The 27838-nt window shown below is 43.9% G+C and overlaps 1 protein-coding gene across 1 annotated transcript; it reads right to left on the bottom strand.

The window, feature by feature from the left end:
* Positions 1–18748: 18748 nt before the first annotated feature.
* On the bottom strand, positions 18749–27311 carry acer3 (alkaline ceramidase 3). The gene is made up of 11 exons (XM_056444806.1): positions 27182–27311; positions 25075–25185; positions 24846–24898; positions 24572–24624; positions 23406–23487; positions 23268–23303; positions 22237–22295; positions 22005–22106; positions 21486–21590; positions 21046–21091; positions 18749–20944 (listed from the first exon to the last, which is right to left on the bottom strand). The coding sequence occupies exons 1-11, from the start codon at positions 27282–27284 to the stop codon at positions 20891–20893; spliced, it is 804 nt and encodes a 267-aa protein (XP_056300781.1). The 5' UTR covers positions 27285–27311; the 3' UTR covers positions 18749–20890.
* Between the last annotated feature and the right edge of the window lie 527 nt (positions 27312–27838).

Below are 27838 nucleotides of genomic sequence, written 5' to 3'. Positions count from 1 at the left end.
GGCACTGTCAACAAGATGATCAATCTGGGACGGACTAAAGTTAGACCAGGAGTCCTCTGTTATATTGAGACGTGGTATCGAATCAAATACAGAAGGAATCGCACCTTTAAATTTAGCTACAGCACTGTCAGTTAGACATCTGGTGTAGAAACTTTTGACTAACGGAGTACACTCCGGTAGTATAAATTCAAAAGTTATGAGGTTGTGGTCTGACAGAAGAGGATTCTGTGGGAAGATGTTCAAATGCTCAATGTCAACGCCATAAGTAAGAACAAGATCAAGCGTGTGGCCAAAGCTGTGAGTGGGTTTCTGTACTCTCTGACAGAAGCCAATCGAGTCCAACAAGGAGATGAATGCAGCACTAAGGCAATCATTATCAACATCCACATGAATATTAAAATCTCCTACAATAATAACTTTATCAGTTTTAAGAACCAAACTTGGTATAAATTCTGAGAATTCAGATATAAACTCTGAATATGGACCTGGTGGCCGGTACAGAATCACAAATAGAATTGGCTGTAGTGTTTTCCAGGTTGGATGTGAAAGACTAAGAACAAGGCTTTCAAATGAGGTGTAGTGTAATTTTGGTTTAGGATTAATTAATAGGCTCGATTCAAAGATGGCTGCTACTCCACCTCCTCGACCGGTGCCTCGAGGAATGTGAGTATTAATATGACTTGGAGGAGTCGATTCATTTAGGCAGACATATTCTTCATGGCTCAGCCAGGTTTCAGTTAGGCAACATAAATCAATGTGATTATCTGATATTAAATCATTTCGTAACACAGCTTTAGATGACAGAGATCGAATATTTAGGAGACCACATTTAATAGTCCTGTGTTGTTGCACTGCTGAAATAATGGTGTTAACTTGTATAAGGTTATTGTGTACGAATCCTCTTCTGCTTACTTTTGATTTATTTAATTGAAGTGGCCGTGGGACAGACACAGTCTCTACTCTAGAGTCATGGGTGGGTAACTGCTCGAATGGAAGAGCAGAGAAGGGTGTTAAACTACAACTCTGCTCCCGGTTCCTGATCTGAACCCTGGGTTGTCATGGATTAAGTCCGGTGATCAACTTGGTCATATTCGCAGAAATGAGACGCGCTCCGTCCAACGTGGGATGGATGCCGTCTCTCTTCATCAGATCAGGTTTTCCCCAGAAAGTCTTCCAGTTGTCTACGTAGCCCACATTATTCGCTGGGCACCACCTCGACAGCCAGCGGTTGAAAGACGACATTCGGCTATACAATTTGTCTGTCTGCAAATTTGGGAGAGGGCCAGAGAAAATTACGGTGTCCGACAACGTCTTGGCATAAGCACACACCGATTCCACATTAATTTTAGTGACTTCCGACCGACGGGCTCGGGCGTCATTACCACCGCGTGTATTACAATATAACTGTATCTCCACTAGTCCTTAGACAGCAGCTTCAAACAAGACTCCACGTCGCCCGCTCTGGCCCCGGAGGCACACGACTGTGGTCCGCGGCCGCTATTTTCACGTTCCTGACTATAGAGCTCCCGATAACCAGGGTGTGTTCCTCAGCGGTGTGTCGCTGAGCAGGGAAAACTGGTTCGAAACGTGAAGTGGTTGGTGCACAGCGGGCTTCTGTATAGACTTACTACTCCTGCGAACAGTTACCCAACCACCCGACTGCACGGTTACCGCTGGGAACAGCTATCAGCTGACTGTAGCTCCGCGCCGACTACGGGAGAGGGCGGGCTAACTAGCATAGCTGTCTGAGCTTCGATAGCGCGGAGCCGTGCATCTAACCCACTTAGACCTGCCTCCAACCTAGCAAATAAACTACACTTGTTGCATGTATCGTTATCATTAAGGGAGGCAGGGGGATAACTATACATGAGACACACTGAGCAAGAGGGAGCGGGAGGGAGAGAAGAAGAAATCATGCTCGCTGCTGAGCTGGCAACCAGAGCTTACCGGAAGAGTGAGATGATGCGTTCAGGAGATTCCCTCCTATGTCAACATAGGGAGGGATGCCACATTTCAAACTGAACTTTGGGGGCATCAAACTCTTCCATCAGCGTTTTTAAGCCCCCTTATTCAATGCTTTGTAAGGCATGGATAGTCCTCACTTTAGATTAATAATTACATTTACAAATACTTTGTAATTCATAGATAGTCCTCACTTTAGATTAATCATTACATTTATAAATGCTTTGTAAGGCAAAGATAGTCCTCACTTTAGATGAGGTCACACAAAATACTTAACTAACGGTCAACTAACCACCAGTAACTACCTGAATTAATCATGAATTGCAGTATTAAAACACGTTTATAAAGGACATGTTAACATACCATCGGTTCATATCTAAATCATTATACGTATGAATAAACGCATGAATATATGACAAACTAACACTTTATAAAGTATCTTTCTATATATGTCCTTAATAATTTGTTTGTAATACATATATGACTTAAATTACAAATGGGAAATCCATCATTTATAAACTATATGAAAACCCAATCATGAACAGCATAATGGTCACACTTATTGGCAGTTATTACAAAGTCTTACTGAGGTGTTTTCCAACTATTCTCAATAGAACCAACACAGTTGGAAAGCTCCATGAAAAGCTGTGCCATGTGTGGAACGTGTGAGGAGACGTCCGCCTGCTGCACTGATCCACACAGCCACGGATACAGTCAACAGGACATGATGAGCATTGACTTGAGCAAAGTGTGCGTATGATGCCCAGAGAGGAATGTGGTGTCACATATAGATGTTGGAATCATCTCAACTTTCTCTTCTGACAGTATGAAGATGTCAAGGAATATTCCGGGCACTGAGGGTCCATGTGCTATTTCACTATGTAGCAGCTCTCGCCCCGTTACCCGTGGGTTTCCCCCAAAAGCACCAAGGATCAGCCACGCACACCAAGGTTCTGTTCGGTAACATTTCTTTATTGTGTTCCACACAGCACAGAGCAGACCGCAAAACTGCGCCTCTGCTCACTCTCCTCCCTCCACTCTCAAATGAGAGCTTTTATGAGGGCGGCCTCGGCTGCTGACTGATTTCCAATGGGCGGAGGAGGGGGCTCTGGGGAATCGGGCTCAGGATGCAGGGGCTCTGGGGGACCGGGCTCAGGACGTGGGGGCTCTGGGGGACCGGGCACAGGAGGAGGGGGCTCTGGAGTCGGCCGGGATGGGGGGACGGGGAGCTGAAGCCCGCCGGGACGGGGAACAGGGAACTGGGACCGGCCGGGATGGAGACGGGGCAGGGGTAACTGGCGCCGCCGACGGGACCCGGGGGTCAGGGGTCTGCGGCGCCGACGGGTCACGTGGTACAGGGGTCGGCCTTCGCGACGACGGGTCCCGTGGATCGGGGTTCGGCAGCGCCAGCGGGTCCTGGGGATCGGGGATCAGCTGCGGCGACGGGTCCCGGGTATCACTCCCTCCAGGAATTAGATGCCACCGTTGTTCTTTTTCATTACTGACAGATGTTTATTGGATGCGGGCGCACTTCGCCATCCACCATCAATCCACAGTCGAACTGTACAAAATACATTTAACAAGGTTGACGTTGACATTACGTAAAATACAGTTGACAAATATATGCGACGAAAACATTAACATAAAACATAAACGTACCTCACTGGCTGCACATAAACCACGAGGGAATGGGTCCACTTTAAACATGTATTCTTCTCTTACTTTACATTACATGTCATTTGGCTGACGCTTTTATCCAAAGCGACTTACAATACTGTTACATTCATTCACTGTAGACGCAGCTACAGGGAGCAACTCAGGGTTAAGTGTCTTGCTCAAGGACACATCGACTAGGGCGGGGATTGAACCTCCAACCCCCTGATTGAAAGACGGACCTGCTACCCACTCACCCATAGTCGCCCCTTGCACTTCCTAGCTTCACTTACTTGAACTTCTAGCTTCTCTTACTTGCACTTCCTAGCTTCACTTACTTGCACTTCCTAGCTTCAACCACATGTTCACCTGCGATTGTTGCAATCAAATGCGTCCCAGCGCAACACAGGACACGCAAATAGTTCCCACCAAATACAAAACAAAAACAAACCAACATTCAATAAACGAGTTGTACAAATAATATATTCAACCAAACTTACTACAAATGACATAAATAACATTCATGGCAGTTACACTCCCACCAAATCACATTCTTTGAGATTTCACTTCACAAAAATAACCATGACATTTATTCTGCTTCCAGCAGTAAAACTGTCTTGTGTACAGGCCTGTCAAGATAGACTGGCTTAGTGGTGCGTTTTCCCTGGTTATTTAAGGTTGAGTCACTAATTAACAGTTTTACCTTTCTGACTCTTCCATCAGTGCTAGGGTACACCTGTGCTACTCTTGCTAATTTCCATTGATTTCGTGGAGAGCTTTCTTCTTGTAGGATGACGATGTCGTTAACCTTCGTATTTCTCTTATCCTTTTGCCATATTGGTCTTTGCTGAAGATTAAGGAGATACTCCTTCTTCCACCGTGTCCAGAATTCATTTGCCAAGAACTGTACCTGGCGCCATCTCTTGCGAGGTAAAGATCTTGACTCACAAATTGACCAGGAGGGGGGCTTGTTATCTTCGACTTCATCATGAGGATATGGTTAGGTGTGAGAGGTTCAAGGCTTGTTGGATCATTTAAGTGCTCTGTTGTCAAAGGTCTGCTATTTACAATAGCCATCACTTCATACAGAAAGGTTCTGAGTGATGCACTGTCAAGTCTTTAGCAGATTGGTCAAGGATCGCTGTTAGAACGCTTCTGATGGTTCTAATGTGTCTCTCCCATACACCTCCCATGTGACTTGATGATGGAAAGTTCATTACAAACTCACATCCATGTTTCTTTACCTGTTCATGATCCAGGTCCTTCATTGCATTCATGAACTCTCTTTTTGCACCAACAAAGTTGGTGCCTTGGTCACATCTCAACTGTCTTACGTTTCCACGTATTGCGATGAATGCACGCAATGCATTGATGAAAGCATCTGTAGTGAGATCATCAAGCATTTCAATATGTATAGCTCTGGAGCACATACAAGTGAAAAGAAGACCATATCTTTTCAGTTCCTTTCTTGCTTCTTTTACATAGAATGGTCCGAAGCAATCAATGCCACAATATGTGAATGGAGGGGTCATTTCCAGTCTTTCTTCTGGCAAGTCTGCCATCTTTGGATCCTGTGTGTTCCTTCTATACTTTCTGCATGTTGTGCATTTGTAAATGTGAGAGGCAACTGCGCTGCTGCATCCTGTAACCCATATTCCATTGGATCGCAATTCATTGACGGTCATTCCTCTTCCTTGATGATGCACCTTTTCATGGTAATACTTGATGAGTAAGGAGGACACATGACTTGCTTTAGGTATGATGGCAGGATGCTTGACATGTGGGTGAGGGGCAGATCTTGTCAAACGTCCTCCAACCCTGAGCACACCATACTCATCGACAAAGGGACTTAGTTCGTGTAGCTTGTTTGTTTTGTCTTTGGGTTTTACTTCCTTGCATTGCTTTAAACATTTGATTTCACTGCTGAATGCTTCAGTTTGAACCAATTTGATGATGAAAAGCTCTGCTTCTTGTCTTTCTTCAACACTTGTGGCTTCATTTGTTTTTGGTTTGAAGCCTTTCATTTGCTTAGCATGGCGTTTAAGACGAGCAATAGCTTTGACAGCTCTGTCCCAGTCAGAAAACATTGTCAGACGGTCTAACAATGTCCTCTCTTCTTTTGCTTTGGTGTTGAGCACGTGTGCCTTTCGAAGTTCTGGATCATTGTCAACGACCTCGCTCACTTTGACATCTTCTGTAGGCAGCTCTTTTTTCCACAGAAAGCATGGCCTGTTAAACCAAGTAGAAGCTACAAGCTGATCTGCCTTTAGGCCTCTTGAAGCATGATCTGAAGATATTCAGAACGTACAAATCGCCATTGCTTTGGATCTGTAGTGGACTTGATTCTTTGGATTCTGTTAGCCACAAAAACGTGGAACCGTCTTGCTTCATTGTTTATATAGCCAAGGACAACCTTTGAGTCTGTCCAGAAGTACTCTTGAAGACCATCTATTTCGAGCTCATTTCTGAGCATAACACTTGTCCTTGCTGCTACCACTGCTGCAGATAACTCGAGGCATGGTATTGTGGTCACTTTGGTGGGGGCAACACGTGCCTTCCCCATGACTAACGAACAATGGACATCCCCTTTAGTGTTGATTGTTCTGAGATAAGTGCACTCCCCATAGCCTGTGACGCTGGCATCTGAGAAGTGGTGAAGCTCATACTGTTTGACATCCATGGAATTTGCTGGGAGATAGCATCTTCTGATCCTTACTTTAGACAAGTTTTGTAGATCTTGTAGCCACGCTTCCCACCATGTCTTGAGCTCCTCTGTGAGTGGCTCATCCCAACCGGCCTTGTCTCGACAAAGTTGTTGCAATATCTGCTTACCGAGGAGAATAAAAGGGGCTACAAACCCTAATGGGTCGTAGATGGAAGCAACTGTTGATAGTACTCCTCTCCTGGTCAATGGGTGTTCCTTAACTGTAACTGAACTGAAAGTCGTCAGATGACACGCACCATTGAATACCGAGAGCTCTTTCCATGAGTGGCTCTCCCAGAGCCATATCAAGGTCTTTGACACTTTCAGCACACTCTTCCTTTGGTATTGAATTCAATACATTCTTGCTGTTGGAGATGAACTTGTGTAGTCTTAGCTTGCATTTGCTGCAAAGACCTCTTGCTTCCTTGACGAGTTGAGTTGCCTCAGCATCAGACGTTACACTCACTAGTCCATCGTCAACATAAAAATTCCTTTGAATGAATTTGACAGCATTTTGGTTGAATTGATCTTGACCTTCAATTGCTAGATGTTTAAGACCAAAATTGGCACAGCCGGGTGAGGAGGCTGCCCCAAACAGATGGACTTTCATCCGGAAAGTTGATGGCGGAAACGCCAGGTCACCATTCTCCCACCATAGGAACCTCAGGTAATCTTGGTCTTCCGGCCTTACATGAAACTGATGGAACATCCGCTCAACATCACACATAATAGCGATCGGGCCCTTGCGAAACCTACAGAGAACTCCCACCAGGGTGTTTGTGAGCTCAGGCCCAGTAAGAAGGTGGTCATTCAATGACGTGTCTTGGAATCTTGCTGAGCAATCAAAGACCACTCGTATCTTCCCAGGCTTGTGAGGGTGGTATACTCCATGATGGGGAATATACCAGGCTGGTTGATTGTTGAGTTCTTCTTCGGGAACCTTCTCTGCATCACCACGAGCAATGATATCTTTCATGAAGTGCATGTAGTCTGAGCAGTATTTCTGGTCTCTCTTGAGCTTTCGTTCCAAACCCTTTAGACGCTGAACAGCACATGACTTATTATTCGGTAGATTTGGTTTGTCTTTTTTGAAAGGTAAGGGCATTTCATAATGTCCATCTTGATTTTGTTTGATTTCATCTCTTAGTTTAGTCAAGAAGTGAAGATCTTCCTGAGAGACTGTTGCATCTTCTTCAACTCTTTCACTAAAGTCAGATTCTAGCACCTTAATTACATCATCTGGACTGATCATTTCCTTGATCTGAGTCTTGCAAACATAGTGAACCTCACTTTTGAGCTTGATTGTTGGTTTGGGTTCAGGTGTCACTTTCCTTACAATGATGCGGTGACTTACTCCAATTGCGTCACTGTAGTGCTCTTGCGGGTCACCATAACTTACTATACTCCAACCTAGATCAGTTTTCTGAGCAAAGGGTTGGTTTTCTTCCCCACATACGACTTCTTTAGGCATTAGGGCTTGTGGGCAATTGTACCCGATTAGCAGACCAATTTCACATTCCGTTTGCGGCGCAATGTGTTCTGCAAGATGCTCCAAATGAGGCCATGCTTTAGCGGTCTCTGAAGTTGGAATGTGTGTCCGATTAGCAGGGATAAATTCACGAGTGTACATTGTTGGCACTGTGATCTTCTTGGAGGAGAATATCCCTCTTATTTGTAGGTCTTTGAGTCTTTTACAGAGTACAATTGTGCTTTTTGACGACATGGTAGATAGTTTCAGCTTCACTTGTTCTGTGTTCGTATCTAGAACGTTTGCCACTTCTTCAAGAATGAAGGAAGAATCACTTTGTGAATCTAGCAGAGCATAGACAAGAACTTCTTTACTTGGATCATCTTGCGTTGACACATAGACAGGTACAATCGCTGATGTCTGTGTAGTATTACCATCTTGCACAACTCTGTTTGATGTGGTTTCCTTGACAACGTCTTGCAGTTGTGTTGGCTGTAGCTTTCTTTCCTTGCCATAACTTGTGTATTTAGATAGCTCTCTCTTTGGTTCTTGTTCTTGTTTTGAGCGATCTTCGTGTAGGCATGTAGGATGACTTTTTGAGCAGGTGTCGCAGATCATCCGGTTACTGCAGCTCTTGGATTGATGTCCAGGCTTTAAACATCCGAAGCACAGTCTCTCACTCTGAATGAACTTGACTCTATCAGCGACAGTCCTTTCATTGAATCTGTGGCACTTGTGTAGACTGTGTCCTAATTTCTTACATAACACGCATGTGACTATGTTTCTTTCACTGGTGTTGGTTGTGAAGATCTTGGCACCTACAGTTTGGTTCTTGTAAGACAAAGGGTTTTGATTCTTGATCTTTGCTTTATCAGGTTCGCTTTGTCGTAATGCGTTGTAAGATGTTATAGGGTTGCACGCAATACTAGCTTCCATTGACAGGAACGTCACAAAATAATTAAAGCTTGGGAACCTTCTGTGTTCCAGTTGGTATTGTGTGGCCCTTCGGTTCCATCTGGTACTTAACCAGTCGGGTAGTTTGGCAGTTAGTTTTTGGTTCTCAATAGCGTCATTAAGAACCTTTAAACTCTCATTGTGAGCAATAGCGAAATCACAACTACGTAGGAAGTCCACAAATCTTCTTAAGTCGTCACTTTCCTTCGGAGCTAATTTTGGCCACGCATGTAGTTTGTCTCGGAAGGCCTTGGCAATCACAAAAGGCTCGCCGTAACGTTCCTTGAGCACGTTCCATGCTGCGTGATATGAATCTTCTGAATCAATCAGGAAATAACCTTCTACTGCTTCTTTAGCTGCTCCTCCCACATATTTCTGAAGGAAGAAGATTTTCTCTGCAGTTGGAATATTTTTTCTCTCAATTAGGGTCTGAAATGAAGACTTCCAATGATTAAACTTGAGTGGATCCCCACTGAAGATTGTAGGCTCTGGAATGGGAAGCCTATTTGCTGATATGGCCTCAGCCAGGACTTTAACAAGCTCTCCTGTGTCGTTTTGAAGCACACTTCTTGGAGCCACATCTCTTCTTAGTGGTTGTGGGTCCTGATACACAGGATTCACCTGGTCAATTGCTTGCTCGAACCTAGGCAGCTCATACTTATGTGGACTAAGCCTTTGGTCTGGATAAAACTCATTTTCATCGTAGACTTGAAGCCTTGCTCTGGCTGCATCCAGTCTTTTTAGCTCCTCTAAACGTCCAAGCTCTCTTTTCAACTCTTCTACAGAACCTTTTCTTGCAGCATTCTCTTCCTGCTGTTTCTTTAAGAGAGAAGCTTCTTGTGTCTCCTTTTCTATCCTACGTTCAGTCTCTTCTCTCCTACGTTCACTCCTACGTTCAGTCTCTTCTCTTTCGCCTTGAAGACGGCGAGTTAATGCAGCTGCTTCTTGGTCTGCAACTATCCGCTTGTCCTCAACTTCAAGTCTTTGCAGTTTCTCTTGCTGGCAGTCTTGCTCGGCCATAATCTTCAATACAGCTCTGGTAGCTGCATACTCCGCAGCGGCTTCTTGTCTTTTAACGGAGGAAACGTTAGAGCGAATGGAAGTAGCCTTAGAACACTTTGAGTCCGGAGATGAAACACTGGACATTGTAGATGCGAATACAGAGCTTGCATCAGGCCAAATCAGTTCCTCCTTTGTTCCTTGAATTTGAGACTGTGCATTGTGTACAACAATCTTGGTGACTGATATACATTTATCCAGCTTCCGGCGCATCTCATGAGGTGGGCTGTCGATCCTTCGATAATCTTCATAAACAATATTCAGTTCAGATGATTCTCTTTCAATAGTGCTGATGTGATCTTGTAGGATGTTGCTAGGATTTTGTTTGATAACAGATTTCTTAGCCAACTTAGTTAAGGCCTTCCAGCGCTCGTAAATATTGTCAAAGTGAAGTAGAAGCTCTTTTGTTTTTTCTTTCTGCAATTATTTCCCTTTTTCTGTTAATGTACGGGCTCTATAACTTCGTTGAGGCTCTTCAAACTGTTCTGCTTGTTGTACAACGCTAGAGTCATCTCTCTGCTCTGCCTCTGCTACTTGTTCTACAAGTGATCCTTTATATTGACTCTCTTCACTCATTTGTGACATTTTAAATTATTTGAAAATAGCCTGTACACAATCAAGTTGTCTTAAGTTGCAATGCAGTTTACAATACACATTTTCCAAACATACTCAAGAGAATAGGATATGCCATGTTAGGTTACTGTCTTTCAAATTAACCCTTCAAATAAAATACAGAATTTCAAACTTCACTTCAAAATGGCAGCTTTCTTAAATGCACATAAACGAAAAATGCACTTTTCTTAAGGAAATCAATTAACTATTTATAATGAAATAATTAATGATCAATATCACTAAATATCTTGCATTAATGACTCTTAATATCTTGCTAAACACTGTTATGTTATTTGGCTACACACAGCCCTTCGTAGTCCATTGTACTTTTTTCAATCCTTGTGTCACCTTTCAGAACACACACTTAAGTGCCTGACTTACGGGCGTCTTCATGAAAAATGGATGAACTGGTGTGTCCTTTAAAGGGTACCTGTAGTGCAAAACAACAACGTGCTACATCCATTCGGCGCATCAAATAAATAATATTTACCCCGCCGCTATTGTCAACAAGTCATGCATAGCCCGAGGATTTACATTTCTTTGTCAACATTCCGAGTCCGTGAACACTTCAGGGCGCAGCCATTTTGCTAGTTATTTACTCATGTCAAAGCTAACTATGACGTTGAGTCGTTGAAAGGAATTCAGCCAATCTTGGGATAGATCGGTGGGCTCAAACCAGTTAGGCCTCTCGCTTATGGGAGAATAAAGGTGAATATATTCAGAATATTAGTAATAATCACACCAACTCTGGTGATTGCAAATTAGCCTACATGAAACAACTGGCAAACTTACCGATTTGACAGTTCTCCCTCGGGTGCAGGCCCCCGAACATGTCGGCCGATCATTGCATCAATGAAAGACATCTCCAGCGCTGGCTTATGCGCGATGTAGCTATCAAGCTCACTCTTTTGTGTGAAGCAGATGAGGTCTAATGACATTATATCATCGGACATAAGTTCGTGCTCTTTACAACAAATGCACTCTATGTCTGTTTTTTGTGGCACACATTTCCCACAACTGCACCAAACATCCGCCGACTTGCGTGCACGGTCCGCACAGTGAAGCATCTGGACCGGCGGTCCTTCAGCATCAACTTCATCAGAATCATCGCTATCATCGCTGTCACAATTCACTAAATGTGGATAGTCTGCTTTTAAAGGTTCAAACAAGTATCCAGTTGCTGAATCAGACAATCTTTCATCGTCCATTGTATCAATCTCTCAGCATTTGTTTGCGAGCGCTCAACGTTGTTTATATTGGTATCTGAACACATCCGCTGTGGCTGGCTGTCGATCTCTCAACGATTTGACGTCACACCACCCGCGACATATTCAAGCTCCAGTGCAATGTCGCATGTCGGAGTTGAGGACTTTGAACAGCCTAAACTACGTATTGTTATTGAATACTGGACCGTCAGTGCATGAATAACCTTTAGAAACACATTATCTTTTGATCTGGCTACATATTCGCTTTCACTACAGGTACCCTTTAACAGTGGATGTGACTCCGTCTTGACGAGCTGTCTTGCACGAGCAGGTCCGGGGAATCAGCAGGCTTGAGTTCGACTATCACTCCCTCCAGGAATTAGACGCCACCGTTGTTCTTTTTCATTACTGACAGATGTTTATTGGATGCGGGCGCACTTCGCCATCCACCTTCAATCCACCGTCGAACTGTACAAAATACATTTAACAAGGTTGACGTTGACATTACGTAAAATACAGTTGACAAATATATGCGACGAAAACATTAACATAAACGTACCTCACTGGCTGCACATAAACCACGAGGGAATGGGTCCACTTTAAACATGTATTCTTCTCTTACTTGCACTTCCTAGCTTCACTTACTTGCACTTCCTAGCTTCAACCACATGTTCACCTGCGATTATTGCAATCAAATGCGTCCCAGCGCAACATAGGACACGCAAATAGTTCCCACCAAATACAAAACAAAAACAAACCAACATTCAATAAACGAGTTGTACAAATAATATATTCAACCAAACTTACTACAAATGACATAAATAACATTCATGGCAGTTACACCGGGGATCGGGGGTCTGCAGCGCCAACGGGTCAAGGGGAACATGGGTCCTGGGGATCGGGAGTCGGCAGCACCGACGGGTCTTGGGGATCTGGGGTCGGCAGCGCCGACGGTTCCTGGGGATGGGGAGTCGGCAGCGCCGACGGGTCCCGGGGATCGGGGTTCTGCAGTGCCGACTGGTCACGGGGAACGGGAGTCGTCCTTCGCGCCGACGGGTCACAGGGAACGGGAGTCGGCCTTCGCCCCGGCGGGTCTTGGAGGGCCTTGAGGAACTGGCGGTTCTCCTCCGCCTGTGCCCGCCGCATCTCCTCCATCCGGGCCAGCATCTGCCCCAAGCTGCTTAACAGCTCCTCTGGCTGGTCTGGCTCCACCCCTTCCAGGCGCTTTTCTTTATCCGGGGGCCCCACGTTGGGCTCCACTGTAGCAGCTCTCGCGCCGTTACCCATGGGTTTCCCCCAAAAGCACCAAGGATCAGCCACGCACACCAAGCTTCTGTTCGGTAACATTTCTTTATTGTGTTCCACGCAGCGCAGAGCAGACCACAAAACTGCGCCTCTGCTTACTCTCCTCCCTCCACTCTCAACTTAGAGCTTTTATGAGGGCGGCCTCGGCTGCTGACTGATTGCCAATCACCAGCAGCCGAGGCCAAATTGGAGACAGCTGCCACACACTCATTCACAGTGTAAAGTTTAGCGAGCAAGAATATGCAGCAGAGTTGAAGGAAGTATTCAGACCTTCTATTAAAAGTAGATAGTGTACAAAAACAGTTCGAAGTGGAAGTCTTGCGAAATTTTTCGAAAGTAAAACCAAATGTAATGAAAGAACCAAAAGTGAAATCACTTATTATGTAGATTGGCCCCTTTATCCTAAATTATTGGATTATAATCATCAATAAATGATTGCACATATCACTTTCATATCGCAGCTTCTTAAAGTGGAGCTCATTTTAATGACTCCACATGCTGGGCAGCTTAGTGTACACTAATACATCACAGTGGATTGGGTGATCTACATTTTGTCATTTTAATCTGAAATTTTAAATGGTCTACACAGCTGTCAAATACAAAAAAGGCAAAAATACAATGTTTGTATAACTGTAGCAGAGTAGAAGTAGGCTGACATTTAAAAAGGCTGACATTTAAAAAGATACTCACGTAATTAAAGTACGAGTAATATCACCTTGTAACAAACACCAGAAAAGGACATGTGGCAACGTATACCTCCTGGATATCCCCATAACAGGAAGCTCTGCTTTCAATTCAATTCAATTCAGTTTATTTGTATAGCCCAATTTCACAAATTACAAATTTGTCTCGGAGTGCTTTACAATCTGTACACATAGACATCCCTGCCCCAAAACCTCACATCGGACCAGGAAAAACTCCCAAATAACCCTTCAGGGGAAAAAAAGGGAAGAAACCTTCAGGAGAGCAACAGAGGAGGATCCCTCTCCAGGATGGACAGATGCAATAGATGTAATGTGTACAGAAGGACAGATTTAGAGTTAAAATACATTCAATGAATATGACAGAGTGTATGAATAGTTCATAGTAGGCATATTCCACGATGGAGACCTCCACGATCCATCAGGCAGATGGCGGTGGGAGGAGGAGGGCGGAGTCTCAACAGTGGGCGGAGTCTCAACAGGACAGTGGCGTAGTCAGGAGCAGGAATTCCACGACCCAGACCTCGATGATCCATCAGGCAGATAGGATCTATGCCGTCTCATAGAGTCCGATGACCCCATGAGACGTGAAGTCAAAAGGACTCCGGGGAGAAAGCAGAGTTAGTAACGTGTGATTGAGAGATGAAAATTCATCCTTAAGGAGAGAAAAAAGAGGAGATAGGTACTCAGTGCATCCTAAAACGTCCCCCGGCAGCTATAAGCCTATAGCTGCATATCAAGGGGCTGGACCAGGTGAACCTGACTCAGCCCTTACTATAAGCTCTGTCAAAGAGGAAAGTCTTAAGTCTACTCTTAAACGAGGTGACTGTGTCTGCCTCCCGGACTGAAATTGGAAGCTGGTTCCATAAAAGAGGAGCTTGATAACTAAAGGCTCTGGCTCCCATTCTACTTTTTAAGACTCTAGGAACTACAAGTAGTCCCGCATTTAGTGAGCGTAGCTCTCTAGTGGGGCAATATGGTACTACAAGCTCCTTAAGATATGATGGTGCATCACCAATCAAGGCTTTGTACGTTAAGAGAAGAATTTTAAAAGTGATTCTTCATTTTTTTTTCAGCTCATAATCAATATCTTTGACCTGCTTTTTTACCACCTCAGCATGCCTGTACTTCAACCTGTACCACATACAACCTGTAATACAACCTGAACTACATAGAACCTGTACTACAACCTGTACTACAACCTGTACCACATACAACCTGTAATACAACCTGCACTACATAGAACCTGTACTACAACCTGTACTACAACCTGTACTACATACAACCTGTACTACAACCTGTACTACAACCTGTACTACATACAACCTGTACTACAACCTGTACTACAACCTGTACTACAACCTGTACTACAACCTGTACTACATACAACCTGTACTATATACAGCCTGTACTACAACCTGTACTACAACCTGTACTACATACAACCTGTACTACATACAGCCTGTACTACAACCTGTACTACATACAACCTGTACTACAACCTGTACCACATACAGCCTGTACTACAACCTGTACTACATACAGCCTGTACTACAACCTGTACCACATACAGCCTGTACTACAACCTATACCACATACAGCGTGTACTTCAACCTGTACTACATACAACCTGTACCACATACGACGTGTACTACAACCTGTACTACATACAGCGTGTTAAAGGAACCCTGTCCTTTACTTGGGCTACTGAGGCATTTTGGTTCCTCCGGCTAGATGATTGACGCGCTCTGTGGTTCTGCTGCTTGCTGTTCGTTTCAGACAACTTGCCTCCGACACTCTGAATGTTATTCATAGGTTTTTAATTGTGTGAAGTCAGGTACAAAAACAGCCTACCAGCTCACCGTGATACGGTCAAAACTTTTTTCCCGTTCCGGGGTCAAAACACCTCCCGTCGCCAATTACCTGGTGATTAATATAGGCGTACAAAACACCAGCAACAGCGCCACCCAGTGTATACATAAAACATACATTTACCTACACAACATTTGGCTCTTACACACCGGCCCCTAATTGTTCATGCAGGCAGACATAACAATTCAAACAAAAATACAAAAAAAGGTAGCCAAATATTGAATTGCCCAAGTGTAAGTTCAACTCTTTTCTCAACATTGAATCCACTCTAACAGTAAGTACGGCCGCTGATAACTCGAGTCTGGGAATAGTTACAGCCTTCAGGGGTGTCACTCTAGCCTTACCGAGCAACAAGGTGACCTGGATGTCTTTTTGTGATTTAACATCCGGGCGTATGTTACGGTTCCGTATCCACCTTCGCTGGCATCCGCAAAGTGATGTAGTTGAGCATGTCTGACCTCTCCAAAGTCCACTGGTTTGATAGACCTTTTCATCTTGAATGTAGCCAGCAGAGCCAAATCCTCCAACCACCTTTTCCACTGGTGTAAGATGTCTTGTGATAAACCATCATCCCAGCCACAACCTCTCCTACAGAGTTCTTGCTGCATCATTTTGGCCAGCAATGTGACTGGTGCCAGGAACCCAAGGGGATCATACACTGAGCTAGTAACTGACAGCATACACTCACTGAGCTAGTAACTGACAGCATACCACGTCTGGTAAGAGACTGTTGCTTTAACTCCATCTTGAACCTGAAAGAGTCAGTCTCCACACACCACTGCAGGCCCAGAGCTCTTTCCACTGGCAGTATGTCTTGGTCCAGATCCAATTGCCTTAGCTCCTTTGCCTTTAGATCCTCTGAAATGGCTTGCAAAACAACACGACTACTGCTGCTCCATTTTTCTAAATTGAAGCCCCCTTTCCGACACAGAGCAAAAACATGACGTCACAACTGGTCCGACGTTTCCTAAACAAAATAAACAAACAAAAACTCACGAAATCCGTGATTTCAAAGCCTTGTCCAGACGTTAGTTATGTTTAGAGAATAGAGAGAGGGAGAGAGAGAGAAGAGAGAGAGAGATAATTCTTATTCCGTTCTATTTAACAGGAGCTAGTCTAGGATTTGCTGGCCAGACTGAAAAAAAAATCATAAGGCCTCTCTTGTATTGTTCAGAGGGCCGGGCCAAATGTGGAGGCGGGCCGCATCCGGCCCGCGGGCATTAGTTTGAGGGCCACTGCTCTTGGCTGTTGATGTCTATCAATATCGCTCATTTTGAAAATGACGTCAGAGGGCTATACGGATCCGTATCAGACCAGCAAGGAGGGCGATACGTGGCTGGCATGACGACCATTAGCCAACCAGAACGCTTGTACTGTTGTTGCGATATAAAAATGTATCTTTATTCATAAAGAAAATGTAAGTAACTCTGTCAGAATTTTTTTTTGGCATTGGGTGCCCTTTTTTTTGGTTTGAGCACCTGCCCCCCAAAATGTCTGTGCACGTGCCTGTATATTAATAACATAATATGTACATTCACCCATCTTTTTATTTCGTTAAATATAATGTTTTAAACCTGGTAGGCTGTTGCACTGTCACCACATTGAGAGATGTTTAGATCCAACAGATACATTGGGACTGAACTTAGACTGTAGCCTACCTCACTACTATTTAGTCCTGATGTTGGTCTCTAAACATCTGTAAATAGCCTGCTGCTGAATACTGAACCCTGTTAGCAATGATACCATAGACCTACATTGCAATCAAAGATGTAACACATCCCTTTAAACAGGTGTGTGGCACTAAATATGAAAAGCTAAACACATCGCATATGAAATATGCTCAACGGAATGGAAATAAAACAGCAAACAACGGAAATGTTTGTTCCCATGAAGCTTTAAAGTGTACAGGACAATTTACATCACTGTCATTATGCTCAGACATATTTGTGAGCCGTGTTTGCACCAACATGCTTTATTGCGCATAGCCTACGGCAACACACAGTACACACACACACACACACACACATACACACCCACACACACACACCCACACGGTCAGCCCCTCTGAAACCTGTAGGCGATTCCTTGTGACGAACCCAAGCGACTGACTAAGGTTTCAGTGACTAAAGGAGTGAATCAGTAACTGCGACCGTGGAAGAAAAGCCCGAGTGACGCACACAGGGAGCTGCTGTGGTTTTCATTCTCTGCGGTGATGCAAAGAAATACTTCCTCGAGGGGGTAGACAGTTCCTTCAACTCCAGCATGGACTGGGCTGTTTGCTTCCACGGTGGTGTTGTCAGAAGTGTGAAGTGATGACGTTCTGTGTTTGTTTACAAGTACATTTCCTGCATCTGTTCTCTGAAGAGTAATTCAATTTCATCACAATTCTGTTTGTTTTGTATAGCTCAAAATCACAAATTACAAATGTGCCGCCTCAGAGGGCTTTACAATCTGTACACATACGACATCCCTGACCTTTGACCTCACATCGGATTAGGAAACAACTCCCAAAAAATTTACGGGGGAAAAAAGTGAAGAAACCTTCAGGAGAGCAACAGACGAGGATCCCTCTCCAGGATGGACAGAAGCAAGAGATGTCATGTATACAGATGAACAGCGTTACAACACTCAGTATGACAGAAATTATGAAAGTAGAATATTGATCTAATCAACTAATCAAAATCAGTAGTGGAATAATAACAGCATCAGTGAATATAGTAAGATACTAATAATAATACTACTATGTAAACCTGTGAGGAGAGAAAGCGCAAAGACTCCCGGGAAGAATTATATTTTATTAATGTCCATTAATGGGACATACAATCATACAGAAGGAGAGAGAGAGGATGAGAGAGGAGCTCAGTGTATCCTAAGATGTCCCCCAGCAGTATAGGCCTGCAGCATATCTATAGGGGCTGGACCAGGGCAAACCTGAGACAGCCCTAACTAGGTTTCTGGGAACCATAATCTGAAGGGCGAATGTGGGTCAGTGATGAGCAGCATGAGAGTAAACAGAAGCGTGCGAGCACCTTCAGTGTGTTTGTGCCACGGCCACTAAGTGACAGCCACACCCCAACAATATAACAGATGTGATAAGAATTGCAGATAAAACGTCCGTGAGTCACATGTTAGTGTTCCATTGAATATCATTGACATGCATTTGATGTAAGGGGCTGCTCTTCATGAGGTGGAAGACGCCATACGACTCCAGAGAGAGGACGAGGACAAAGTGAACTTCTTCCGTAGACAAATGGTCCGACACATTTTCTTTTATTTGACAATACAGATATACAATACAAATCATTAAAGCCTGGTTCGTGACCAGAGTTCAACAGTTTGCTCTTCTGGCCTCAACACCTATTGTTTTACTTACAGCTACAGTGAACATCATTAGAACGACCTGTAACTTAGATGCTGGACGAATGAAATTAATGGGGCAGTTGAATGGGTTTGTTTATCACCATCGTCAAGGCAACTCGGATTACTTGGACTGCGAGGACAACAATAAGGCACCCGCTCTGACGGCCGCTCACCTCTGCTGATGAGCAGCCATGTCAACGATGTTAACACACATTGGAGGTTCCAAACAGACATTTGAACAATGTTAATACTTTTTTCTTTCACATGTTGTGCTTATGAACACTTGTAACTCTGGGTTAGCAGAGTGAAAATGCATCTTGATATATGGATGTAACGTGTGCCGTCTCTGGAGATAACCCGGCACACAGCCGTTCCGGAGCCCCACACACAAACAACATACTTCATGTGCATTTCCAGAGTGCCGGCTCTAGGTTCTATTGTTACCATTACAGATCCACGTATTCACAGCAGCAGAACAAACACACATACACACACACAAATCCCTTTGCTTCACGCCTCAACTCCATCAGAGGAAAAGCAAGTCAGAGATCCTCTTCTACAGTAGGTATAGCTCATCAGTGCACTGTGGCACGTTTGGCAATGTCTGAAATAAGCTGGACACTGATGCCACCTAGCGGTTGTATCATAAACTGTTTCCCTGACAAGATGCACATGGACCATTGGACTCTTCAGCATCACGCCTCGGCGTAAATAAAGGAAACAAAAGAAAGGACGAATAAATAAGTGGCATAAATAGAATGTAGTGGTATCGTCGAGTGTTTTTATAATAACTAGTTATTAGTTATGATAAAAACACTCGACTATAAAGGAGTTGAACAAAGCAGGAGGCTGTCTGGTCCTCTGCAGCAGGACGATGCAATGACGCAAATATAAAATCTTCCTCTTCAACATGTTGTCTGTGTTAGCCTGCCTCGTTAACTGTGTCTCAACTATCCATATCTGATCCACACAGGTTTCTTAACATAACACACCCTGAGGGAGGCTCATGGGGATTCTGTTACCACCCAACAGTCGACCCATACGGGGCTGAGGGGGGCTGTAAAATCATTGTCCCTCTCAGATGTGTGCAGTACCCCCTTTAAAGAGTGTGAAAGCGCTTCTCTGGCCACAGAAACCCGAGCTGTCGAAAGTGGTTCGACTGGCTTTGTGTAACTGGCACATTCTTATCTGGTGTCCTTAAACAACACAAGGATATGTGATAATGCCATGGAACAAAGGTGTGAGCGTTGCATTTCCTTCTCCAACACAGCAAGGTAAAACATGTAAAAGTCTCTCTCATTACGAGACTCTTTTAAAATTCCAGAACAAATTTGGCAAAGAAAGAAAAGAGCAATTGATAATTCCAGTCTTGGCTTGGTTAGAGAGGAAAAGAGGAAAGTCAAAATGAAGGAAGGCTAGGCTTCAAGGACACAGTCTCACTTCCACTGTCTCGTTGGCACTTTCTATCCCGTCTGTAGTGATCACATCTAAAAGCAATACGATACTCCCTCAAACGACCCTGTGTTAAAACTACTCATATGCAAAGGTCTTAGTTATACTTTAGCTTCGGGATCTATTTAAATATCTTTAGGTTTCGGAGATTCAAATATACACAGAATCAAACATACAACAATAAATATGCTCATGGACCAAGACTGAATGATGACAGAGCTTTTCCTGTTCCCAATCTCTAATTAAGAAAATACCCATCCCCTTCAGTATTTACCACTGCGGTGGCCGACACATCCTTTCTGGATTTAAATTGAATGAGCAAATACAATTAGTACACTTCAATAAGATTACAGAAAAGCTAATTTAATTAATTGTGAAAAGAATCTTACATTCCTTTAAACTGGACTGAGTGCTTTACTGTTCTTTGTAAAATCCCCACAGTGCAGAGTTGAGGGGTCCCCAGGGGGGTGCCTTGGGGTCCACCTGGGCTGAGTCCCGAGCAGTGGGCATTGGGCAGTTCCCTGTGCCGATGGTGTCTGGGTATGGCAGTCACCGGCCTTCAGTCGGCCCCCGTCCCTTCAGCTCAACTCGTCTTCTGTGGATCAATGTGCAACGTGGGCCAAACTCCACAAAGAAACTGGACAGAACCAGGATAAGACAGGACAAATAAGGAAATGAATTAATGAAGGCATTTAAATCAAAGCTGCAGTGCATACAGTGGCTGCGGGCTGGACGTACCTTTACGTTTGGTCTGTGCTTGAGGTAGGTTGACCTGATCTGCAGGCTAAAAAGAAGAGGAACATTAGATTGTGAAACGAGTGAGTATGTCTCACCACAACCACAATCACTGCATCGCAGTCGTATGCCTCAGCCAACCTCTCATGTCACAGTGTAAATCTAGGTGTGTCATAAATATCATCACCTCTTCACTTTATCCGATCAGACATTTATCTGAAATTGTCCGAATTAGAATAATGGATTCTTAAATGATGACATAAATGTGTCTTAAAGGTCACTTGTTACCTAATTCTAGTCAATTAATTTGAAGAACTTCCCTGAAAGCTTAGTGTGAGTACATACAGGTAAATTCAGGAGGACAATCCCCCTGGAAACATGATTCCACCGCTGCCGCCGGTGCTTTGCCGTTATAGCCACTGCGCATATCTCCTGTTGCTCACCTGAGAAGTATGTGCAGGTAGGACCCGAGGCCTGTGAAGATGTGCCACCAGGCATGGAACTGTGTCACTACTCCGACCCCAGAGGGAAGTCTCTGCCGGCTGGTTCTGAGAGACCAAAGAAAGTTAAATTCAGAACAAAAGAAAGAAAACTCCAACAGAATGGGATTGACCAGAAGAGGATGCTTATTAATTGTCTTTATGAATGTTTTTTTTTAGATATGATTGTACTTTACAAATGGGAATCAAAATGTAACATGATTGCATCGTGCATTTTAGTTTGAAATAAATCATGTTACGTTTTTTATTCCACAGGAAATGAGCTGATATTACTTGGAATTGCCTGACTTGTCCTTGAGATAAGAAAATGATTAGCATTATTGTTATGATGTCACATGAAGGTTAATGTCACTGACTGAACATATTCCACACTGCTGCTGTTAAATGTGATCACATCTCAAACTCAAGCACATTAATGCTTAATAACAAGACCCGCTGTGTTTTTCTGCTGCAAATACTCACCTCAGTGTGTCACAGAAGATGTTGTCAATGTTCCACAGCAGGAAGCCCAACATAAAGACTCCTAAGGAGGTGTAACACAGTGGCCGCAGCCATGGGTACACCCTAAGGTCGACAAACAAAAGACACAAAGAAGAAACCCTTTCGCTAGTTGTTGCTGCATTTTATATTATTGACGAGCAATCATTTGGTATGGTAATGTTTTCCATTTTAAACGTCCTCTTGGCTAACTTACCATGTCACAATGAAGATAGATCGTATCACTAGGCAAGCTACGAGCGCGCCATACATGACCTAGAGGAAGACCCAGTTATTAGTCCAGAGGTGACCAGAAGATGAACATTGAGATCAGAGGTAACATCAACGCCAACACAGCCTAGACCATAAAAAACAAAGTTGTCTCTCAGATGTTCTGCCATCCAACAAGTTTGTTTCTTTGAGTGTGGTAACTATTACGTCTCTCTTCTTTATTAGAGCGACCGACTTTTAGTCATTTTACAGGAAAAATGATTTAAACTATTTCTACATCTTCAGAGGTAATAATCTAGAAAATGAATCGGCGAAATAAAAAATAAAACACTCTTCGGTTGCGCTGAACACAACTCGTGTGCATAACACAAGTGACTGTTTTTAAAGGTTTATATGATCAGGATTATGAGATTATTCTTTATTTCATAGAGTAAGACACTCTGGGGACATGCCATTAACAGCACAAGTTATTTCCTCCCCATTCCTGGTCTTTAGCAGGTCCCTTCATGTTGCTGCTGATGCTGTTATATTGATCGACGTTCCTTTGTGGATCTCTGAAAGCAGGACTTCAATCTCAGACGCATAGGCTGGCATAGCACTCATTTACACACAGGTGCATCCATCATGTTCACGCTGATCATTTACACAGCGTATGAAAACCAAGCTGAGATAAGAATATTAAAATGTTTTTCCGTAAGGTCCAGTGTTCAGTTTTGATCCCACAGGATTCAGCAGTTTAGAATTTTTTTGAATGTATCTTTTTTTAATTCTTTTATTCTACGTATTATAAACATCAGCAAACAGTAAAGAAAACGTTAAATGTTGAATACTTTCGTATATTTGCTTTGGTATGAAATGCTACTGTATTCGCATGGAGCACACTGAGTGAGATTGAGACACATTTGTCGAACCCAATCTGTTGACACAAGGTAAGAAGTGAGTGAAGGCACGCTCAGCCCAGATGGCAAACAATGAGCGGTGTGAGCGCGTTGAGCGTGACGCAGCGCTCTCCCTCACCTGATGAAAGACGGGCTCCTTCCACTGCAAGTACACCTGCAGACAAAACCACAAGAAGCACTCAAGAGGAGAGGATGGATGGCTTTTACATCGTGCTTTAAACAAAATGACCCCGTTACAGTGCAAGAGGATACTCACCAGAGTGACCGAGACGCTGAAGATTAACAGCAACGCAATCGTAAATAAACTGATGCTCTTCTCTTGTTTGAAACACTCATATCTGGTTAAAAAAAAAGGAGAAAGAAATAATTGTGATTATCTTAACAGTTTGGGTTATAATAAATATAATATAATAAATAGAGCAAGTTATAACGGAGGGGTTAATGTGTAACCAAGGGGTGGTGCTGATTAAAACAGAGCGCAGAGGCGTGTCACTAAAATGAGAATAACTGGTCCACCTTAAAAGTCAGCTCACTTTAAATAGCAGGTGCCACGGGGACTTAGCGTTGGTCTCGTAGCATTTATTCCCTAATAGATAAACTGTACACAAACAGCTGTAACGGTGCTGCCAACTCTCAACCGCACACTGTTGCACACTAACGCTTGGCCCTCAACCCAGAGGAGGTCTGTCGGGCTGCGAGGGCTGGAGCCGGCTCTTCCTCCTGATGAGGTGCAGGTGTTTAAAGGGCTGCAGGGGCCGTCCCACATGGTTTCAGCCTTGCTTCCCAGAGCGAGCACCCACCACCCAGTCGTTATTACACAGTCATTCCTGGGACGGCGTCCATGCACCTTGTTAATGTGCTGAGCGATGTGGATATAATCAAATATCACGATATCTTTACCCAGATACCTCGATGTCAAAACAATAGTGGAGGGTTGACTATTGGTCCCTTCACAAAACATTTACACAATGAGATTTCTGAAAATTGTCTGGCAAATGCAAATTGAATGTCTCGGAACACTGATTCAAGGAAGAAACCACCCCGGGCGAACTTCTTCACCGGTTGACACAGGTCCAAGACTTTCTGGCGAGCACAGCATCCATCATTTTCGTGTTCCCGCTTGGGCAGCTCTGCTTCCCCAAGTCAGGCTTGTAGGGGGACACTGAGACCCACAAGGTTTAACAGCAAGTTCCCTCCTAACCATGCACACATGGATGCTAATGTTTTAACATAGACCTGGCCAGTGATGATATGGAAGAAGGACTAATGCCCAGTTTAGAATCAATATCCACAAGAAGATGATACACAAATTTCTTGGATTGGATGAAGTGACCAGTAAGGTATTCAGAGGCTCATTTTACAGCCACAACCACACAAATTCTGTCTTCATCAGCAATAAATCTAAAAGGTTGAGCCACTTACAGGCAGTAGACAAAGACGCATGTACTGTAAATCATCGGCAACTCGTCCAGTAACTGCAGATGAGAATGCAAAGAAAACACAAGTTAGTACCAATGTACGACTACATTGTTTATGCATAGCCTAACATGGTGGTAGGCAGAACATGTTTGACCTCATGAATCTATTACAAATATTTGTAATGTATAGGTATGATTCATCAAGGAATTGATCAAAAAAGGCAAGATTCCCAGTTTTTGCTGACATTGCAGGATGATTATTTAACACTGTATCTCACCTGCATCTCATACAGCAGCGTCATGTGGAAGCACCAGGAACCAACACCGACAGCTGGCCGATGGACAGACAACCACACAAAACATTACATTAGAGGACGTCAGGATGTATTTGAGTGTGCACAACGTGATAGGCGGCGCCAGCAGACAATACCGCACAACATATTATATTATCACTAACGACGACATGTAAAGCAGAGCGATTCAAACTTGTGATTTTAACGAACTAACCTGCCAGTCCAAGGAAAGAGCAGATGTAGCGAAACTCGAGGCCGTCTCGGAACGTCTGAATGGCTCCATAAATGGGAGGAAGGATCATAATCAGGTTGCTGACAGTGTTCCCTGTTCAAAAAGACAACAGACACCAATTAGAGCCGGACAACATGGCCTGTGCAACATTAGAACGCCTCTGAATTATCACCTCTGTGATTGGCCACGTGACTGTGGTGAGAGTTCAGTGAGACGGGCTGGTAACATGTGATCATTATAACATCTGCATACATTACAGTAGTGCACTGTTAACTAAATGCAGTGCATTGTAATAACAGTCTCTCTCTCCATTGAGCAAACCTGAACCCTATTTATAGTTCATTTATAGTGATCTAATTGGTTCCAGGTGTTTTCAGTTGTGGGTACAGATAATTGATAATTGAGTGTGGTGTTTCAATGGAAGTCTTTAGCACACACAAATGAGTAGTGTGTCGAATGGAGATAAATGTGTGTTATTATTTTTTTGTTCCAGAATTTCAGACTACGTGAGTTATAATAGAGCCATAAGTAGTTTTTGAGGCCTGGCAATTACAAAAGAAAACTGGGAGTAGTTTGAAAACTTCTGCTGCTCACTGGTGTTGACACATGTCCTTTATCTGCAGCTGTCTGATTAAAGACGACAGTTCGTTGCTAGAGTCCTTTTTAAAATGGGTGGACTTTGGTTACTGATAACAAATGTACTACAACATATGAGTGTTGTGTTTTTACACATTTCAACGACAACCTCAAACATCTGAATGCGATGGGACGCCCGTGTGAGAGACTCTTTATGAGCGGCCTCTTTGGCTCTGCTTTCTCCCCCGTAGCCGTGTGCTGATGTAGATAGTGCACAACGGCACACGTCGAATGAGGATTAAAACCACGCCGGTGTCTCTGGTCTTCTCCCCGTGAACGATGACACATTCCATTGCCATTGTAACCTGGATCGACGTTTAAATGCCACAGCTGGGCCCGTGTCCTCTGTGCAAACAAAAGCTTAAAATGTCCTTGATGTGCGGCTTCCACGCCAGTGTTTGTGTTTTAGAAACAATGAAATGTGCTGGATCCGAGTCAGCCCACAACTAGTGGCCTTGAGTAAAACCTTTTAGGACAATAACATTAAATGTATCACAACAAAGGCGTGGAATGGACAAAATACACAGAAGATAAACAAGCAATAATATAACTAAACTTTGACCAACTTGGCTTCAGATTACCTGGGACTAACTGTGGCGTCACTGAGCAACTGCAAGTTCCTCAACATGGAAGTGAACATTGTACTAAAAAGAGTTAAACTTCTATTCTACATTGAATCTATATGAATAGCACAATACAATAGTGTTTGTTTAGCTTAATGTCACATTGTTGTGGCAAGCATTCATTTAAATGTATTGTGAATTAATACAAACACTGTAAGAGGACACATAGTTTAGTACACAGCTTAGTTCTCTTGATCTTCCTGAGCTATTGAGTAACTTTACATCATTATTTGTGAATGTTCCAGTGTACAGGAGTTTGGCTCAAAGCTTTTCAATGAAACCGTTTCACTCTTCCTCATTTCTGATTAAAGCCCCGCTGACAGTCGTTTCTGGAACAGCTGACACATCTAAATCTAAGATAATGGTTCCTGAGGAGCCCGTTTTTTTATTCTTGTTGTTGTTGTTTATTTATCATGAGACTTTCCCGAATTGTATGGAGGAAATGCGTGAACGAGCGAAACGCACTTCGGGAGGACCGGTTGGAGTAACGCCCCGGTGAGCGGAGCGACACGGAGCAGGTGTACCGGACAGCGCTCGTCTTTCCCCGTTAGCTCTCGGTGCCATGCCGCCGGAGCTAGCTAACGCGGAGTTCGGCTACACTCAGCGGCCGTTCCCATTGGCCGAGCGACGCCTGGAGCACGAAGCCGTCCATTGGGATGAAGCTTCGGCCGCTGCCCCGCGTCATGTGTCCGGATTTCAGGGGCGTTCGGTTCGCACACCGCGACCAAGCGTCCGACCCGAGAGGCTGCGGAGGCGGGGCCGACAATTTAACCATTTTCAGTGAAAAAAAAACAAATGAAGAAAAAAAAAGCCAATTGTATTTCACTTACAGAATTCCGCGATGTAAAAAGAGGCGACATAATTCTCTTCGCACCAGTCCAGCGTTGAGGTCGGCCGCCCCCAGTATCCCTGCCTGTCTGCCGAGGGAGCCATGATGGAAGAGGAGGAGGCTGTGGCGCTAACGGGTTAGTAGTCCCATCACCGCGGCGCGAGCCCGCCCCCCTCCCCCTCCCTCTCCCCCTCCCCCTCCCCCTCCCAGTCTCTCCTTCCTCCTCGCGCACAACGGTTACACAGACACTTTACAGAGACAGCAGCCTGCTGCGGTTAACACTACACACACGTGATTTAGCTCCACACAGACCATGGCGAACTTGTGTGTGTGCTCAGCATACAGTAAACAACTCAAATGTTGAATACAATATACCCTGTTATGTTTGTGACGTATAGTTGGTGTGTTCTCTGGTGACGTGTGATAATGATAATAAACGTGCATTACACGAAACACCCCCAACGCTGATGATGATGATGATGATGATGTTTTATTAAGTGATGAACTGGAAAGCTTGCTTTATTCCTGTGTACATTAAGCGACCGAAAGATCCAAAGTTTCACACCCGCTCTTTATTGCCACGTCAGCAATTAGTTGACATAATTTGTCAAGCAGCTCAGATAAAAGAGGAACATGTGCCTATCATCATTATACAACA

The sequence above is a fragment of the Pseudoliparis swirei genome, chromosome 3, assembly GCF_029220125.1.
Source record: "Pseudoliparis swirei isolate HS2019 ecotype Mariana Trench chromosome 3, NWPU_hadal_v1, whole genome shotgun sequence".
NCBI classification, from domain to species: domain Eukaryota; kingdom Metazoa; phylum Chordata; class Actinopteri; order Perciformes; family Liparidae; genus Pseudoliparis; species Pseudoliparis swirei.
Note: the sequence above shows the minus strand (reverse complement) of the source record. Positions and strands in the feature narration are given on the sequence as shown.

Excerpts from the sequence above, each read along its gene's own strand:
- acer3 (XM_056444806.1), bottom strand. The coding sequence starts at position 27,284 with ATGGCTCCCTCGGCAGACAGGCAGGGATACTGGGGGCGGCCGACCTCA. Across the intron at positions 24,899-25,074 it reads CTCTTTCCTTGGACTGGCAG|CTGTCGGTGTTGGTTCCTGG; the intron begins GTTAGTTCGTTA and ends TCCATCGGCCAG. Across the intron at positions 24,625-24,845 it reads CGCTGCTGTATGAGATGCAG|TTACTGGACGAGTTGCCGAT; the intron begins GTGAGATACAGT and ends TCTCATCTGCAG.